This window comes from Stegostoma tigrinum, chromosome 1 (genome assembly GCF_030684315.1).
Source record: "Stegostoma tigrinum isolate sSteTig4 chromosome 1, sSteTig4.hap1, whole genome shotgun sequence".
NCBI lineage: Eukaryota > Metazoa > Chordata > Chondrichthyes > Orectolobiformes > Stegostomatidae > Stegostoma > Stegostoma tigrinum.
Window position 1 is genome coordinate 116,968,173 of NC_081354.1, and position 17,556 is coordinate 116,985,728.

The window sequence follows — 17,556 nt, forward strand, 5'->3', positions numbered from 1 at the left end:
TCAATGTCATTTGACTTGAAGTTTCCACTTACTTTACCTTTCCATATGTGATGACATGAGGTCAAATGTGTTAGAAACTCTTATTGAAGTACACGAAGATCTTTAGAGTTGTTGTGTTAGGGACAGTAATCATCAAATGGTGAGAATTGGGTAACAAGATGTAATAAATTGCTTTCTGTCAATCTTGCTCAATTAGTAATAAATGGAAATGATCAGGCAGAGCTAATTTAGTTGGGGTCGGTGGCGGGGAAGATGTCCACTGATAACAGTGGATCCTTAAAATAGCATGAGAAACTGCATCAGTATCTTTCTTCGACTCCATCATCTGCCAGTTATTTCAAGGTTTATGGGAGATGTGAAATGAAAACTGCTCAGTAAAATGTTGCACTTTATTTTTCTTTTTAGACATTGTACACTGAGACAATTGCAGAAGACATTGCTTCTGGAAAACTAATTCTTGTGGTTCTGGCTAAGGATGCAGATATCCGCTCGAATGCAGAAATCACTTACTCACTCCATGGAACTGGTTCGGAGAAATTCAGACTAGATCCAAACACTGGTGAGAATATTCGCTGAGATACTTCTGTCTGTTTTCCAAAATTGTTACAATTTAGGAAGTGTATCAAACTTTCCAACACTCACTATAAAGTGTGTTTCCACAGTTGAATTGATTTTGTTACTCTTAATCTGCCTCCAGAAAATTAATTATGATTGTTGAATGAAAAGAAATTGACATCCATGCCAAAAGCTAATGGACTATTGGGTAGATAATTAAAGTCTGTTAAATGGTGTTGCTTTGTAGGATACCTGGAGAAAATAGGCTGAACAGTGATTGAGTTCTAAAATCTGTTGAAAGCCAAATGAAAATCATGTACTAATGTCAAGAAAATGTAAAAGCTGTCAACTGATCATTTTAGCACCTAACTTTGTATTTAAATTATCTACTTAGGTGAATTGAAAACTTTAGCTCCACTCGATCGTGAACAACAAGCAGTTTATAACCTATTGATGAGAGCCACTGATGGAGGAGGTTACTTCTGCCAAGCTGATGTTGTGATAACACTGGAGGATGTGAATGATAATGCACCAGTGTTTTCATCTGATCCATACACTGTATCTGTCTTTGAAAACACAGCTAACAAAACACTGCTAACAAGAGTTCAAGCGACTGATCCAGATACAGGTAAGATATGATAATAAAATGTGGGGCTGGATGAACACAGCAGGCCAAGCAGCATCTCAGGAGCACAAAAGCTGACGTTTCGGGCCTAGACCCTTCATCAGAGAGGGGGATGGGGGGAGGGAACTGGAATAAATAGGGAGAGAGGGGGAGGCGGACCGAAGATGGAGAGTAAAGAAGATAGGTGGAGAGGGTGTAGGTGGGGAGGTAGGGAGGGGATAGGTCAGTCCAGGGAAGACGGACAGGTCAAGGAGGTGGGATGAGGTTAGTAGGTAGCTGGGGGTGCGGCTTGGGGTGGGAGGAAGGGATGGGTGAGAGGAAGAACCGGTTAGGGAGGCAGAGACAGGTTGGACTGGTTTTGGGATGCAGTGGGTGGGGGGGAAGAGCTGGGCTGGTTGTGTGGTGCAGTGGGGGGAGGGGATGAACTGGGCTGGTTTAGGGATGCAGTGGGGGAAGGGGAGATTTTGAAACTGGTGAAGTCCACATCGATACCATATGGCTGCAGGGTTCCCAGGCGGAATATAAGTTGCTGTTCCTGCAACCTTCGGGTGGCATCATTGTGGCAGTGCAGGAGGCCCATGATGGACATGTCATCAAGAGAATGGGAGGGGGAGTGGAAATGGTTTGCGACTGGGAGGTGCAGTTGTTTGTTACGAACTGAGCGGAGGTGTTCTGCAAAGCGGTCCCCAAGCCTCCGCTTGGTTTCCCCAATGTAGAGGAAGCCGCACCGGGTACAGTGGATGCAGTATACCACATTGGCAGATGTGCAGGTGAACCTCTGCTTAATGTGGAATGTCATCTTGGGGCCTGGGATGGGGGTGAGGGAGGAGGTGTGGGGACAAGTGTAGCATTTCCTGCGGTTGCAGGGGAAGGTGCCGGGTATGGTGGGGTTGGAGGGCAGTGTGGAGCGAACAAGGGAGTCACGGAGAGAGTGGTCTCTCCGGAAAGCAGACAGGGGAGGGGATGGAAAAATGTCTTGGGTGGTGGGGTCGGATTGTAAATGGCGGAAGTGTCGGAGGATAATGCGTTGTATCCGGAGGTTGGTAGGGTGGTGTGTGAGAACGAGGGGGATCCTCTTGGGGCGGTTGTGGCGGGGGCGGGGTGTGAGTGATGTGTCGCGGGAGATGCGGGAGACGCGGTCAAGGGCGTTCTCAATCACCGTGGGGGGAAAGTTGCGGTCCTTAAAGAACTTGGACATCTGGGATGTGCGGGAGTGGAATGTCTTATCGTGGGAGCAGATGCGGCAGAGGCGGAGGAATTGGGAATAGGGGATGAAATTCCATCCCCTATTCCCAATTCCTCCGCCTCCGCCGCATCTGCTCCCACGATAAGACATTCCACTCCCGCACATCCCAGATGTCCAAGTTCTTTAAGGACCGCAACTTTCCCCCCACGGTGATTGAGAACACCCTTGACCGCATCTCCCGCGACACATCCCTCACACCCCGCCCCCGCCACAACCGCCCCAAGAGGATCCCCCTCGTTCTCACACACCACCCTACCAACCTCCGGATACAACGCATTATCCTCCGACACTTCCGCCATTTACAATCCGACCCCACCACCCAAGACATTTTTCCATCCCCTCCCCTGTCTGCTTTCTGGAGAGACCACTCTCTCCGTGACTCCCTTGTTCGCTCCACACTGCCCTCCAACCCCACCATACCCGGCACCTTCCCCTGCAACCGCAGGAAATGCTACACTTGTCCCCACACCTCCTCCCTCACCCCCATCCCAGGCCCCAAGATGACATTCCACATTAAGCAGAGGTTCACCTGCACATCTGCCAATGTGGTATACTGCATCCACTGTACCCGGTGCGGCTTCCTCTACATTGGGGAAACCAAGCGGAGGCTTGGGGACCGCTTTGCAGAACACCTCCGCTCAGTTCGTAACAAACAACTGCACCTCCCAGTCGCAAACCATTTCCACTCCCCCTCCCATTCTCTTGATGACATGTCCATCATGGGCCTCCTGCACTGCCACAATGATGCCACCCGAAGGTTGCAGGAACAGCAACTTATATTCCGCCTGGGAACCCTGCAGCCATATGGTATCAATGTGGACTTCACCAGTTTCAAAATCTCCCCTTCCCCCACTGCATCCCTAAACCAGCCCAGTTCATCCCCTCCCCCCACTGCACCACACAACCAGCCCAGCTCTTCCCCCCCACCCACTGCATCCCAAAACCAGTCCAACCTGTCTCTGCCTCCCTAACCGGTTCTTCCTCTCACCCATCCCTTCCTCCCACCCCAAGCCGCACCCCCAGCTACCTACTAACCTCATCCCACCTCCTTGACCTGTCCGTCTTCCCTGGACTGACCTATCCCCTCCCTACCTCCCCACCTACACCCTCTCCACCTATCTTCTTTACTCTCCATCTTCGGTCCGCCTCCCCCTCTCTCCCTATTTATTCCAGTTCCCTCCCCCCATCCCCCTCTCTGATGAAGGGTCTAGGCCCGAAACGTCAGCTTTTGTGCTCCTGAGATGCTGCTTGGCCTGCTGTGTTCATCCAGCCCCACATTTTATTATCTTGGAATCTCCAGCATCTGCAGTTCCCATTATCCCTCACAGGTAAGATATGTTCCAGTTCTACTAATAACCAAAAGTGTTAGAACACAGTTATCAGAAACTAAACAAACCTAATAACTTGTTTCCAGATGTACTGTACAATGAAAGCTCCATTTAGAAAAGGGTAGTGCAACCTTCCAGTATTGTGAATGGACATAATCATCTGAACTTACTCTTGTGATCTTCAAACAAAGAAACTTAATGATTTGTCAAAACCAATGACATACTTTTAAATAATGCTTTGATGCAGCAGTACATTATGTTAATGGAAAATCATAGATTTTCGTTTTGAGATATGACAAGTCTACATTAATAACAAATGTAGACTGGGATTTAAAACCATAGCCAAGCCCTGCCTCGCCCCAGTTGGAGAATGAGTGGGAAAGTTGTTTCCAGTCGAGAATCCTGATGATATTTAAATATTGCCAGGCGATTAATGGACCGGCATCTGATTGTCCAAGCAATCAAGACCAGTAGGATGGAAATTTTGTCCCAAAAAACTGCTAACCAATTAAGTGCTCCCAATTGACTCATTATTGAGCGTAATTCCCACATTGGACCCTTCGTCCTCCCAACTTAATTGAGAGCAGGATTTCTGGCACTGGGATTCTGACGCAGAAACTCGCCTTTGATTCTCCAGATTTCCCTGCCTGGATGCTCGGTCCACCAGACTCCAGTAAGCTCCACTCATAGTTAACCTGAGAAGGTGGTTGTGAATCTTTTCCTTAAACTGTTGCAGTCCTTGTCATGGTAGCATTCCTTCATTGAAAGGAATTTTTAGTTTGGTCGCTAAGCTCCCACTTACATTGTTTTCTCTACAATTTTCCCCACAATGTTCCTTAAAAATGTACCCTGTTAAATGTTGCCTTGATAGAAGTTATTTTTGCCTCTTATCTAGCATATGATCTTGTATTTGCCTCGATTGTAACTTTGGAAAGGTATTGAAGCCTTTGATTTTTGCAGGACATAAATTAGGTACAAACACCCAGATTATTGCTAAAGAATTTGTTGCTTTAATGGCTCTATTGATGGTATATGCCATGATATTGAGGAGGGAGTGACCAAAATGGATTAATCCTGTTTTCCTCTGTAGATAGGACATGTACACATATTCTTTTCACATTGTAGAAGTACTCTTCTGACTGCAAAAAAAATTCACAGCTGATGCTAGTTTAAGGTGTACTAGAATTAATAGATTGAATAGGCAGATTGCATTCAATGTGGGAATGTGAATCCTAGAAAAACATGAGATTCTTTTCCTAGTAATGAAGAACTGTGAGGACCGAGGATTTCTGTATCCAGGTACATTTATCACCGAAGGTTGGTGCACAAGTACAACAGTTAATATAAAGTTTAGTATTTTGTAAACAATTTGAATGCAAACAGAAGGAAATAATACTTCAGTTGAACTGAATCATATAAATATTAACCCTGAAAAGTGCCCAATCTATGTCAAATTACCTGTAAGGTGTCTGAAAATTTGAACTGCAGATAAAGTTAACTGACTCATGCACCTACTTTGAAGTGAACACAAATCGTATTCTCCACTGACGTAACGTTACCACAAAGCCAAAAGAGTGTTATTGCCTACCACATAAGTGAGTAGTACGGTGAGAGAATGTCAGTGCCATGTGATTCCAGATGTGTAGATCATATTTCACAACGTTTGCCAGACCATGATGAATCTGTTTGAATGCATGTGCCAACTATGCCCATGGAGCCAATGCTTGCACAACTCAAACATAGTGCCCAAGATTAGATGAGATTCTGCCATTTGTTTACATTCACTAAATAAGCCGAACTGTGCTAAGAATTACGCTAGAATCTAATTTAAGATCATCGGTCAGTTTCACTGTGTAAGTCATTTGCATGTACTGGACGGTCCGTTTGTTCTCAAACACGGTCATGTTCTTTATAGGCAAAAAGAATACGTCCAAACATTGTACCTTTTTCAATGCAGACAGGGTTATGGAGACAGTGACTCCCTAATACATCCCCATGGTAATGCCCTGATCAAAGCTGACTTGGCTGTTTTGAATTTAATTAAGACTAAGGCTATTAATGATTCCCGCTGCTTCGCTTTGCCAAGCATAGCCCAATCAATCAGCACCCTTTTTTATGCTGCAAAAATAATTATTGCTTTTCTAAAGTTGGTATTATCGTGTCTCAATTCTGGTGGGTAGGTGAAGTGCTTTGACTTCATGCCTTTGTTTTTAGCAATTTATAATTATTGTGTCTACCATAGCAAGTGAGCGGCTGCAGTTGCCGGGATGAATGTGGCTCCAACAACACTCAAAGCATTACACTACCGCTTAACAGACAGTCTATCCAACACTTTGAACATTTACTCACTCTTTCCTCGCTGATACACAATAGTAGTTTGTAGAAGGTGTACTGCAGCGACTCACTAAGGCTCCTTCAACAAAAGCTTCAAACCTCCAGCCTAAAAGGTTCAGTGCATTAGATACCTGGGAGCATCATGATTTGGAAGACAGCCTTGAAGCCACATCACCATCCAGTCTTACAACTACATAACTATTCGTCAGTGCCACTGTTTCTGAATCCTGAAACTATCCCCAACAGTACTGCAGGGGTGTTGCCACCACATAGACTGTGGTGTTCAAAAAGACAGCTCACCATCGTGCTAGCAGCACTTAAGAATTGACAATAGATGGCTTCCTTGCCAGCAGCACCCCAATCACAAGTATGAACAAGGCAAATAAGAATATATTGGCCTTGGAGGTGGTGCATTGACAATTCTCTAGTAATTTACCCAAACTCACATTTTTAAATTATGAAAACAGGTTGCTTAAACTACCCGAACAAAAACAAGCGTTCACATTTTTTTTTAAATTAGAGCAGCCCATTCAAGAGGGAAATCAAGAAATGCTTTTTCATGCCTGGGCATGAGTCATGTGGAATTATGGCCATCTCACAGCTGTGTGCATTGAATCAGTTAAGTTGTCAAATCCCAAGATGAGCAGCTTTTTTTATTAGATATTAAAGGGAATAGATCAAAAGCTGTTAGATGAAATTGCAGCATAGATCAACCATGGCTCAAGGAGCTTTAACAGCCTTTTATTTGTTTGTTCGTTCGTTGAGTTTGTGGGTTTATGGTCCATGCCTATTACCATTGAGAAGGTGGTGTTGAGCGGCCACTTGAACCACTGCATTCTGTTTGATGTAGGTTGACTCACAATGCTGTTAGGGAGGGAATTCCAGGATTTTGACCCAGTGACAGTGAATGAACCCTGAAATATCTCCATGTCAGCATAATGAGTGGTTTGGAGGGGAATGTGCAGGTTGTAGTGTTCCCAAGCATCTGCAGCCCTTGCCCTTCTACCTGGCAGTGCTCTCAGGTTTGGAAAGGGGTGCCTGAGGACCCTTGATCAATTTCTACAGTACCTTTCCAAATGGTACGCATTGCTGCTGAGTGTTGGTGGTGGAGGGAGTCAACTTTTGCGGCAGTGCTGTTAATCATGCCAGGCTGTTTCGTCCTAGCTGGCATCAAGCTTCCAAGCTGTTGTGGGAGCTGCACTCATCCAGGGAAGTGGTAAGTATTCCATCAAACTCCCAATTTCTGTCTTGTAGCTAGAGGACAGGATTTGGGAAGGTGAGAGGAGAATTATTTGCTGCAGAAAATCAAATTTCTGACCTTCTGTTGTAAAAACCCTGTTTGTGTTCAGTTTTGGGTCAGTGGCAGCCCTCAGGATGCTAATAGTGGGAAATTCTGCCCTGGTAATAACACGCAATCTCAAGGGAGATAGTTAGATGCTATTTTGTTCAGGATGGCTGTCTCCCAACACTTATGTGCCACGCATGTTACTTGTCATCCCTAGCCTGGTTTTGTAGAATTTTTAAATGAACTGTGTCAGTATCTGAGGACTCGAATGGTTCATCTTGTTGGTTCCCCTCACCACCGCCACAGGCTCAGTCTGACAGCAGGACCTGACATTAGGACTGACGAGCTTAGTAATTGCGGTGCTGCCTAGCCATTCTTGGTGTTAAACATTGAAGTCCTCTACCCAGAGTACACTCTGTGTCATTGCCAAAGTCAGGGCTTCTTCCAAGTTGCAGGAGGATGGCTATGTGTTACTCACGGGGCTTTCTTGCCCAAGTTTGTTGTGATGCCATGAGATTTCTTGGGGACCGGAGTCACTGTTGAGAGCTCTCCGAACAACTTCTCTCTACTGTTTATCACTGTGCCACCACCTCTGCAGGATTTGCCCTACACACTGGGGCAAGACATATCCAGAGATGGTGTTGTCTGGTATATTATTTTATTAAGTACAATTCTGATACCATGACTGACTGTGCATGACTTTTCTGTGAATTAACTCCCTCAATTTTGGTATGAGTCCCTGGACTGTCCCTTCTTGGACAGGTAGCAGTTACACTGAGTTGCCCCCAGTATTAAGATGTCCTCTCCAGGCATTGCACTTCTTATTCAAAGAGAAGGATGAAACCAGTACTGGTTTGAGCCATCCAGCTAGAGAACTAGTCTGAAAAATGAAAGGCTACAGTCTAGGCCACCTCCCCCTGGGTTTTCTGTCAGGTTTACTTGCTTATATTTATCTCTCGAGCAATGGCTGAGAAACTGGTTTCATGGGCACCAGGATGTGACCGAACACTGCCAGGCCATGTGATTGGTATCCAAGCCTCCTCTGTCTCCTGTAGTTTAGCCTGGACCTCCTAGGTATACAATAGAACATAGAACATTACAGCACAGTACAGGCCCTGTTGTGCCGACCTGTCATACCAATCTGAAGTCTAACCCGCACTATTCCATGTACGTCCATATGCTTATCCATTGACGACTTAAATGTACCTAAAGTTGGCGAATCTACTACCATTGCAGGCAAAGCGTTCCAGTCCCTTACTACTCTGAGTAAAGAAACCACCTCTGACATCTGTCCTATATCTTTCACCCCTCAATTTAAAGCTATGCCCCCTCGTGATCGCCGTCACCATCCTAGGAAAAAGGCTCTCCCTATCCACCCTATCTAACCCTCTGATTATTTTATATGTTTCAATTAAGTCACCTCTCAACCTTCTTCTCTCTAATGAAAACAGCCTCAAGTTCCTCAGCCTTTCCTCGTAAGACCTTCCCTCCATACCAGGCAACATCCAAGTAAATCTCCTCTGCACCCTTTCCAAAGCTTCCACATCCTCCTTATAATGCGGTGACCAAAACTGTACGCCATATTCCAAGTGCGGCTGCACCAGAGTTTTGTACAGCTGCAGCATAACCTCTTGGTTCCGGAACTTGATCTCTCTATTAATAAAAGCTAAAACACTGTATGTCGTCATAACAGCCCTGTCAACCTGGGTGGCAACTTTCAAGGATCTGTGTACGTGGACACCGAGATCGCTCTGCTCATCTACGCTACCAAGAATCTTACCATTAGCCCAGTACTTTGCCTTCCAGTTACTCCTACCAAAGTGCATCGTCTCACACTTGTCTGCATTAAACTCCATTTGCCACCTCTCAGCCCAGCTCTGCAGCTTATCTATGTCTCTCTGCAACCTACAGCATCCTTCGTCACTATCCACAACTCCACCGACCTTCATGTCGTCTGCAAATTTACTAACCCAAAAGTTACATAAGTTGCCCCAGGAAATCACTGCATGTCATTTGCTGTTAAAGAGACTGTTTACTGGCTGAAGAGGATTATGCACTTGAGTCTCTCTGTGCGATAATTGTACTAGTACCCAGCAATGCAAGCTGAAGGCAAGAAATAACAAAAGACTGACCAATATGTGGCCCACCCATGCTAACACACATAAGGCACATCAACTGGAAGGACTAAATTGCTACTGGATGCTGAATGCATCTAATACTGGAATTCTCAAAAGTTTTGTTGTAGTGTCATTAGAAACTAGTGGTATTAAAACTGATCAAGCTCCCTACTGTGAGAGTTTCTAACTCTCCACTCTAGGATTCTTTTCTCTGTACCTGAGTTCTCTGCCTGAAGGCAGCATGACCCAAGGACCCATGATTTCAGCAAGAGTAGGCCAAGGAAACAGGTCCAAAATCCATACCTGTTGCCTTGTCTAATTAACTCCACTTACCAACTCCACTGCCAAAGGGCCCACCTTGCTGTGGCAGCACCTGTTTGTAAATGCATATTGTAGCATGGAGATTTGGGCAACAATAGTGGAGGCTCCAATTTATTTCCATCGGGTGGCTCACCAAGAATCTCTCCTGCACTCAATTACTTACTGCTGTTGCCGTATGTTGGAAGAGTTTGTACATAGGTATTTATTTGACTGTATTGTGAATGGAACTGCCTAAAGTGAATTTTGAATACTCAGCTTCTGGCTCAGAGGCAGCCGTTCTACCACTGACTCAGAAGACTTCCTCAGCCTTGGTTTGGCAACGCAGTGAGATGTGCGTTCTGAATGCCAGCTGCATTTTGGTGATTGTAACTGTTGTTTTCGTTAGCTATAACTGATTTTTGCAGTTTTTTTGCATCATCAGCTTTTTTAAAGCAGCATTGATTCATATCTTTTAATGACAGTTTAGCAAGATATGTCTAAATAACAATTAACCAGAAATTTCACATTTTTTTCCAAACAGTTTATTTCTAGCTCACATAAGGCACATTGCTGTGTCGCTGATAATTTAGTGAAAATACAAAAAGAGAATCAATCATGTCAACACAATTAGGCAAAACATTAATCTTGGTAATATTCTGTGCACAGGTCAGACTGGGTGTTAAGGGAACAGTAAAGCCCACTATCAGTTGTATGAATCCAGCATACATTGTTAAGCAGGTGTTTTCAAGCATGATGAATTCAACATTGATTCTGTCCAAATTGCTGATCTTCTGTAAAGTTCAGTTTATTTTTGTAGTTTTTGAATTAACAAGCTTAGTTTAAATAAAATCCAAAAGCACTGTGGATATTGGAGATCAGAAACAAAAGCAGAAATTGCTGGAATAGCTTAGCAGGTCTGGCAGCATCTGTGGAGAGAAATCAAACCTCAGTGACCCTTCCTCAGATCTGATGAATTCTTTTTGTTGAAATATTTTTGAATTTTAAGATATTAGTGTAGCCTTTAATACTAGAGTATCTCTATGCATCACATACAGTAAATCACAACTTGCTTATTAGGCAGATGATATTTAGCCTGTTCTCTGCACAGCTTCCCAAATAAGCATCAAGACTTGGTACTGCACTTTCCTCACAATCATACGTTGCCCTCCTGAATATATTCATTGAGCCAGCCTCCATGACTGTCTCGGGCAGTGCGTATCGGCGGCACAATAATTCACTCTGCTTCTCACATCACATTTACTTTTGGTTTTGCAATTTATTTTAAATCCGTGGTCTCTTATTCGTCATCCTCATACGACTGAGTGCAATTTCTGCCTATCTACTCAGTTCAAAGTCTACAAGAGGTCTGAAAACTTCATATCTCCTCTGAGCCTTCCCCTTTCCAACTTTTCCATCAACCTGATTGTCTTGTGCCTAGATGTGATCTTCAAAATCTCTTCTGCGCTGTCTCAAATGTGTTTGCATCCTTCCTAAAGTGTGGTCCCCAGAACTGTGTATGCAACTCTAGCTTTGGTCTAACTAGTGTCTTATATAGATTCTGAGATTCTCTGCCCCTGTTATTGCTGCCTGGAATAATACATGCTTTATTAGCAGCTCTCAACCTCTCCTGCCACCTTGGACTTATGCACACATATACCTCAGCCCCTCTGAAACTGCGCACCTGTAGAAATTGTACTCTTTATTATACTGACTCTTTTTCAAAATGTATCACCTCATACTTGTCCACGTGGAATTTCATCTGCCACCCATCAGCACACTCCGCTAATTTGTCAATGCCTGTTTGTGTCATGTGCAAACTTTGGAGTTGTCACATATATCATGGAAAATCTAGATCACTTATATAAATTGGGAAAGGCAAAAGTCCTAGTACTAAAGTTCTGAGGAAGGGTCACCGGACCCGAAACGTTAACTCTGTTTTCTCCTTCACAGATGCTGCCAGACCTGCTGAGCTTTGATCCTAGTACTAAACCCTGGGGAGCTCTATTATAAACCTTTCTCCAGCCTAAACATTCCCAATAGTTATTCCTCTTTCCTGTTACTGAGCCAATTTTATATTTGAGTTTCTACTGTCCCTTTCATTCCATGGATTATAATTTTTATCACCAGTCTGTTGTATGGCACTGTGTTTGGCACCAGTTCGAAAGTCTGTGTGCAGTACATCAGCAGCCTTCCCCTAACCACCGTCTGTTAACTCCAGCTGTTTGAACTTGCTTTTCCCCGAAGAAATCCGTGCTAGCTCTCCTAAATCACATTTGTCCAAGTGACTGTTAATTCTATTCCAAATTATTGGTCTGGATTTGCCAATAAGCAGAAGTCTCTCTCAGGTGGCCACTGTACTCCTTTGCTTTCTTACTCCACAGCACAAGTGCTCTGTATTTCTGACTAGCAATTCTGATCAGGATTCTTTCAAAAAATGCAGAACTGTTTGGCAGCAGAAGAAAAGCTCTGTATGAAACTTTGTCGAGCATTTAGCATCGCTGTATGTTTTCTGCTAAGGGTTCTGATTGTACATGGGTTGGCAGAGTTTACTTCAAACTGTTCACCCGCTGTTGGAGCCTGAGTGCTGCAGTGATAATTGGGGGTGTGGTTGGGGGTGGTTAGAATTAATAATCTTCTCTAAGCAATCTTTTGGTTTGATGGAATATTGGAAAGCAATGAGTCAGTCAGTAGCCCACTGCCATGCGGAGGGAGGAATAGAAGTATTCTTTACACAATAGATAAAATCCTATTAGTTTGTGCAGACCCAGTATATTCAGACTTTATCAGCAGTTTCTTTGTGTACCTATTCCTTTCTCTTTCTCTTGCTGTCACCGTGTGTGTGTGTGTGTGTGTGTGTGTGTGTGTGTGTGTGTCCCTCCCCTCCCGCTCCCGTCTCCATGTATTCTATTCATTCTTCCTACCCTGTCATCAGCATAAACATCACCTTTTCCCAGGTATTTTCAGTTCTGATCAAGGTCGCTGGGCTAAAAATGTTAACTCTGTTTGCTGTCTCCAGATGCAGCCAAACTGCAGTTTGACCAGCACTTTGTGTTTTTTTTTGTTTCAGATTTCCAGTATCTGCAGTTATTAATTTTTGTGATTGTTTCACATTATTGAATTGTTATGATAGTTGAATTAATACATAAGATAAACTGTTCTAAAATTTTTTTACTGCATACTTTTTGACAAAAGATATTTAAAGTTAAAAATACCTGTTGTGCTTCTAAAAATTTGCTAGTGCTGCATTCTAGTTCATTGTTTAAACCAGTCAGTAATGGATAACAGGGGGAAAAAGTAGTATTAAAAGCCTTTGAAATGCCTTATCACTGAAAAAGGCAGTATAATTGTGCACTTTATTCTACTTGCATGATATCATTTTCTTTTACGAAAGATATGAAATTAATTTTGTTATTTCAACAAACACGCTGAGAGCTTGTTTGGAACCAAAGTTCATGTTAAAATGATTATTAATTAAATTGTTTTCTTTTTCAATTTTAAAACCTAGGCTTGAATCGTAAGATACTTTATTCACTTGTGGATTCTGCAGAAGATCACTTCTCAATTGATGAGTTATCTGGGATTATTAGTCTGGAGAAACCTTTGGATCGAGAACTTCAAGCTGCATACACACTTATTGTGAAGGCCACTGACCAAGGCGTGCTCAAAAAGCTGTCATCAGTTTGTACAGTATTGGTTTCTGTCCTCGATATCAATGATAACCCGCCTGTGTTTGAGCACAGAGAGTATCTAGCCACCCTTCCTGAGGATACTGCTTTGGGAACTGAGGTTCTTCAGGTGTTTGCAGCCAGCAAGGATGTTGAGGCCAACACAGAAATCACATATTCCATCATTAGTGGCAATGAACACGGAAAGTTCAGCATAAATGCAGATACAGGTACTTTAATGTACAGTAATCACAGCAAAATGTGAAAATCAATTTCTGAGGGACAAACCACTGCTTATTATGAGGGTCAGATGTCAGGCAGTACATTTTGGACAAGGAGAAACACAATATCGTGATATCAGGTCAAGTTATTAAATAATAAAAACAGGGTTTAATAGATTAAGGCAATATAATCCTAATCTAGATGCTTTTCCCTTCCACTGACTTATAATAGTTCATGACTTGTTTTTCTTTTCTGAATTTACCATCTTGAAATCTCTGCAGCAGGCTTTCAGAAACAGCAGGAGTAGGCCCTTTGGCCCCTCGTGCCTGCTGTGTCATTCGTTATGATCATGGATAATATCCAACAAGTCTCTTCCTGCTTTGTCCTCCCAATGTCCTTTTGATCCCTTGAGCCCTAAGTGTTATATCCAACTCCTCCTTGAAATCAATACAATGTTTTCAGCATCTACTGCTTTCTGTGATAATGGATTCTATAGACTTGCCAGTCTCTGGGTGAAGATATTTCTCCTTAGACAGACGCGGTCATTGGTCTAGAAGGTGCTGCTTAAGGATTTTTGGGGAATTTCTGCAATGCGTCTTGTAGAATAGTTTGTACTGTTATGACTGAATGTCGATGGTAAAGGGAGTGGATATTTGTTGATGTGGTGCCAGTCGGGCAGACTGTTTTGTGTTGCATGGTGCCCAGACAAGTGGGGAGTATTCTATCATACTTCTGGGTTGTGCCTTGTAGGTGGTGGAAGGCTTTGGGGGGGTCAAGAGGAGAGTTGTTTGCTGCAGTGTTCCGAGCCTCTGACCAGCTCTTGTAGCCATTGTGTTTATATGGCAAATCCGGTTGAGTTTCTGATTAATGGTAACCCCCAGGATGTTGAAAGTGGGGATTCATTGATAACACCATTGAATGTCAAGGGGTGATAGTTACATTCTCCCTCAATGGAAATGTCATTGCCTGATATTTATGTGATGCAGATGTTACTTGCCACTTGTTAGCCCAAGCCTGAATATTTTCCAGATGTTGTTGTATTTGGACATGGACAGCTTCAGTATCTGAGGAGTCTTAAATGGTGTTGAACGTTGTGCTACCATTGGCAAACATCCCCACTGCTGACCTTATGGCATTATTGAATGAGCTGAAGATGGACCTAAGACACTAGCCTGAGGAACTTTTACAAAGAATTCCCAGAGCTAATGTGACTGACCTCCAACAACCACCACTATCTATCTGTGTGGCAGATATGACTCAACCAGCGGAGAGTGTTCCCATTGATTCCAGTTTTGCGCCTTGATGCCATACTTTCTCAAAAGTGGCTTTTATGGCCAGGCCTGTCACCCTCACCACACTGCTGGGATTCAGCTCATTTGTCCATTGTTGAACTGAGAGTGTAATGAGGTCAGGAGCTGAGTGCCCTTAGCAGCACCCAAACTGGGCATCGCTGAGCAGATGCTACTTGAGAGTATTGTTAATGGAACTTTCCATCCACCTTACTGATGATCAAGAATAGACTGAAAGGGTGTTATTGGCCAGGTTGGAATTGTCCTTCTTTTTGTATACAGGAAAGACTGGGGCTATTTTCTACATCATCAGATAGAAGCCAGTGTTGTAACTGTACTGGAACAGCTTGGCTAAGGATGCAGTATGTTCTGCAGCACGTGTCTGTAATACTATTGCCAGAATGTTGTCAGGGCCTATACGCTTTACAGTTTCCAGTACTTCCAACCGTGCCTTGATATGACATCCAGTGAATCGATTTGACTCAATACTGGGGATGACAGGGCGAGTCCAAAATGGATCATCCACTTGGCAGTTCTTGCTGAAGATTTTGCACCAGTTATCTTTGCATAAGTTATCTTTGCATCAGTTGTGACATCCAATATCCTTAGACTGTGATCCCTGGTTCTGAACTCTCCTTTCAGTGGGAACATCTTTCCTGCATCTACCCTGTGTAGTCCTGTTAGAATGTTATAGGTTACTGTGGGATTCTCCATTTTGTTCTTCAGAACCTCAGTGAATATAATGCTAATCGATTCAACTTCATCATTCATCATTCCTGCCATTCTAGGAATCAATTTGATCAACCTTTGCTGTGCACCTTCTATGGTAAGAACATACTTCCTTCAATAGGAGACCAAAACTGCACACACTATTCCAGGTGTGATCTCAATAAGGCCCTGTATCATTGCAAGGAATCCCTGCTTCTGTTCTCCAAATCTCTTCCTGTGAAGGTCAACATGCTGTCAGCTGCCTTCACTGCCTGCAGGACCTGCGTGCTTACCTTCAGTAACTGGTGCAGGAGGATTTTTCAAAGTCCTTTTATCCCCTGTAACAAGTGTTGACAATGTGTTCTAATGTTACTATCCTCAGTGGAACTTGATATTTCATGTCTCAATGGCAGTGGACCAATGTCACAACCCTAACAGGATAACGAAACAGCCCATTCTTAACTTTTTCCTGCATTATTTTTTTCCAGATTCCATTCTTACTCTCATTTAGATACAAATCCAAAGTTTATTAACCTACGCATCTTTCAATCACAACTAGTACCACAGTTATGATATCTGTTCCATTCCAATGTATGCTGTCAGTTTGCAACACCAATCCTCATTATGCTATGATATTGATTTATATCTCATCACACAGGTAATTGTTTTCAATTAAGCATACATTTCTAATTAACTTCATCAGCCACGAGCTGTCTCAGAATTCATAAGAATTCAAAACAGTGTAGAAGATACAAACAGAATAACAATATGAAGAATGTAAGAATGCTCACATTTCTCAATTGCAATGCAAAGAATAAGTTAACATTTAAAAGAAGTTGTGCATAATTACTGTATCATTGTGAAACTTCCTTATTTCTATTAATTTGCAATTTTTGTTTTCATCAGGTGCCATTTTTGTTATTAAAAGCCTGGACTTTGAGACATCTCATGAATATTACTTGACTGTTGAAGTCACGGATGGTGGAACACCTTCACTTAATGATGTAGCAACAGTGAATATCAATGTGACAGACATTAATGACAACACTCCTAAATTTAGCCACGATGTATACATGGCAGTGATAAGTGAAGATGCTCCCCTGGGACAGCTGGTTGTTACAGTATGTTTTAACACCCCTTCACATTTTTTTTCATCAATTAAGAGTCATGAAAAACAGCACTATGAGAAACGGAGCCAACAAGACAGATCTTAAAAGTCAGAGTTATTAAATGATTATTTGGCGCATCGAAATTGAATTTTCTATGACATTTAGTCACTGTCTGTTGCATTTTGACCAAGCCAATACTTTAGCCTCAGTTTCACATCTGGATCTGGGTGGGATGCTCTTTGAAGAGTCACTATTGACTGGTTGGGCTGATGGCCCACTTCTACACTGTAGGTATTCTATAAATCTATTCCATGGACTCTGGAGCAGTCTTCACAGATTGATTGACTGTTTCTCATTCAGAACTTGCTTATGTTTCTGTGACCACAAGCTTCAATTGATTGTTGTAATTATTTCCAGCTAAACAAGTTTTTGCAATTTAAGTATTTCATTTTTGCATTGAGATTTTTGTACCCAAAGTGAATGTGAGCAGTAAGAAATTGTGAAGTTGGTCCACTCTTTGGAAATAATTTCACCATTGGCATTCACATTTAAAATAAATACTTTACATTGCATTGTATTCCAGTGCACTAAGGTATCACGGTGGCTGCCACAGTTGTGCCAAAGGTAATGCAGGTATCTACTTAAAATGTGAAAATTGACGCAGCAGTACTGTCATCAGAAGTGCTTAGGATAATTTAATTAGGGATAATAAATTTAACAGAACAAAGAGGGCAGGACAGTGATGTGACTGCAGGCGCACATTGATGGTAGCA

At 42.9% G+C, this 17,556-nt stretch overlaps 1 protein-coding gene across 6 annotated transcripts in view; it reads left to right on the forward strand.

Annotated features, from left to right (window-relative positions):
* The window catches only part of fat1a (FAT atypical cadherin 1a), a 185,085-nt gene that overhangs the window by 133,939 nt on the left and 33,590 nt on the right, over positions 1 to 17,556 (forward strand). For all 6 annotated transcript variants that reach the window (XM_059648069.1, XM_059648075.1, XM_059648056.1 and 3 more), the window contains 4 exons: positions 406 to 559; positions 950 to 1,183; positions 13,296 to 13,685; positions 16,581 to 16,795. In XM_059648069.1, coding sequence (XP_059504052.1) covers positions 406 to 559; positions 950 to 1,183; positions 13,296 to 13,685; positions 16,581 to 16,795 — 993 coding nt within the window. The remainder of the gene's footprint in view (positions 1 to 405; positions 560 to 949; positions 1,184 to 13,295; positions 13,686 to 16,580; positions 16,796 to 17,556) is intronic.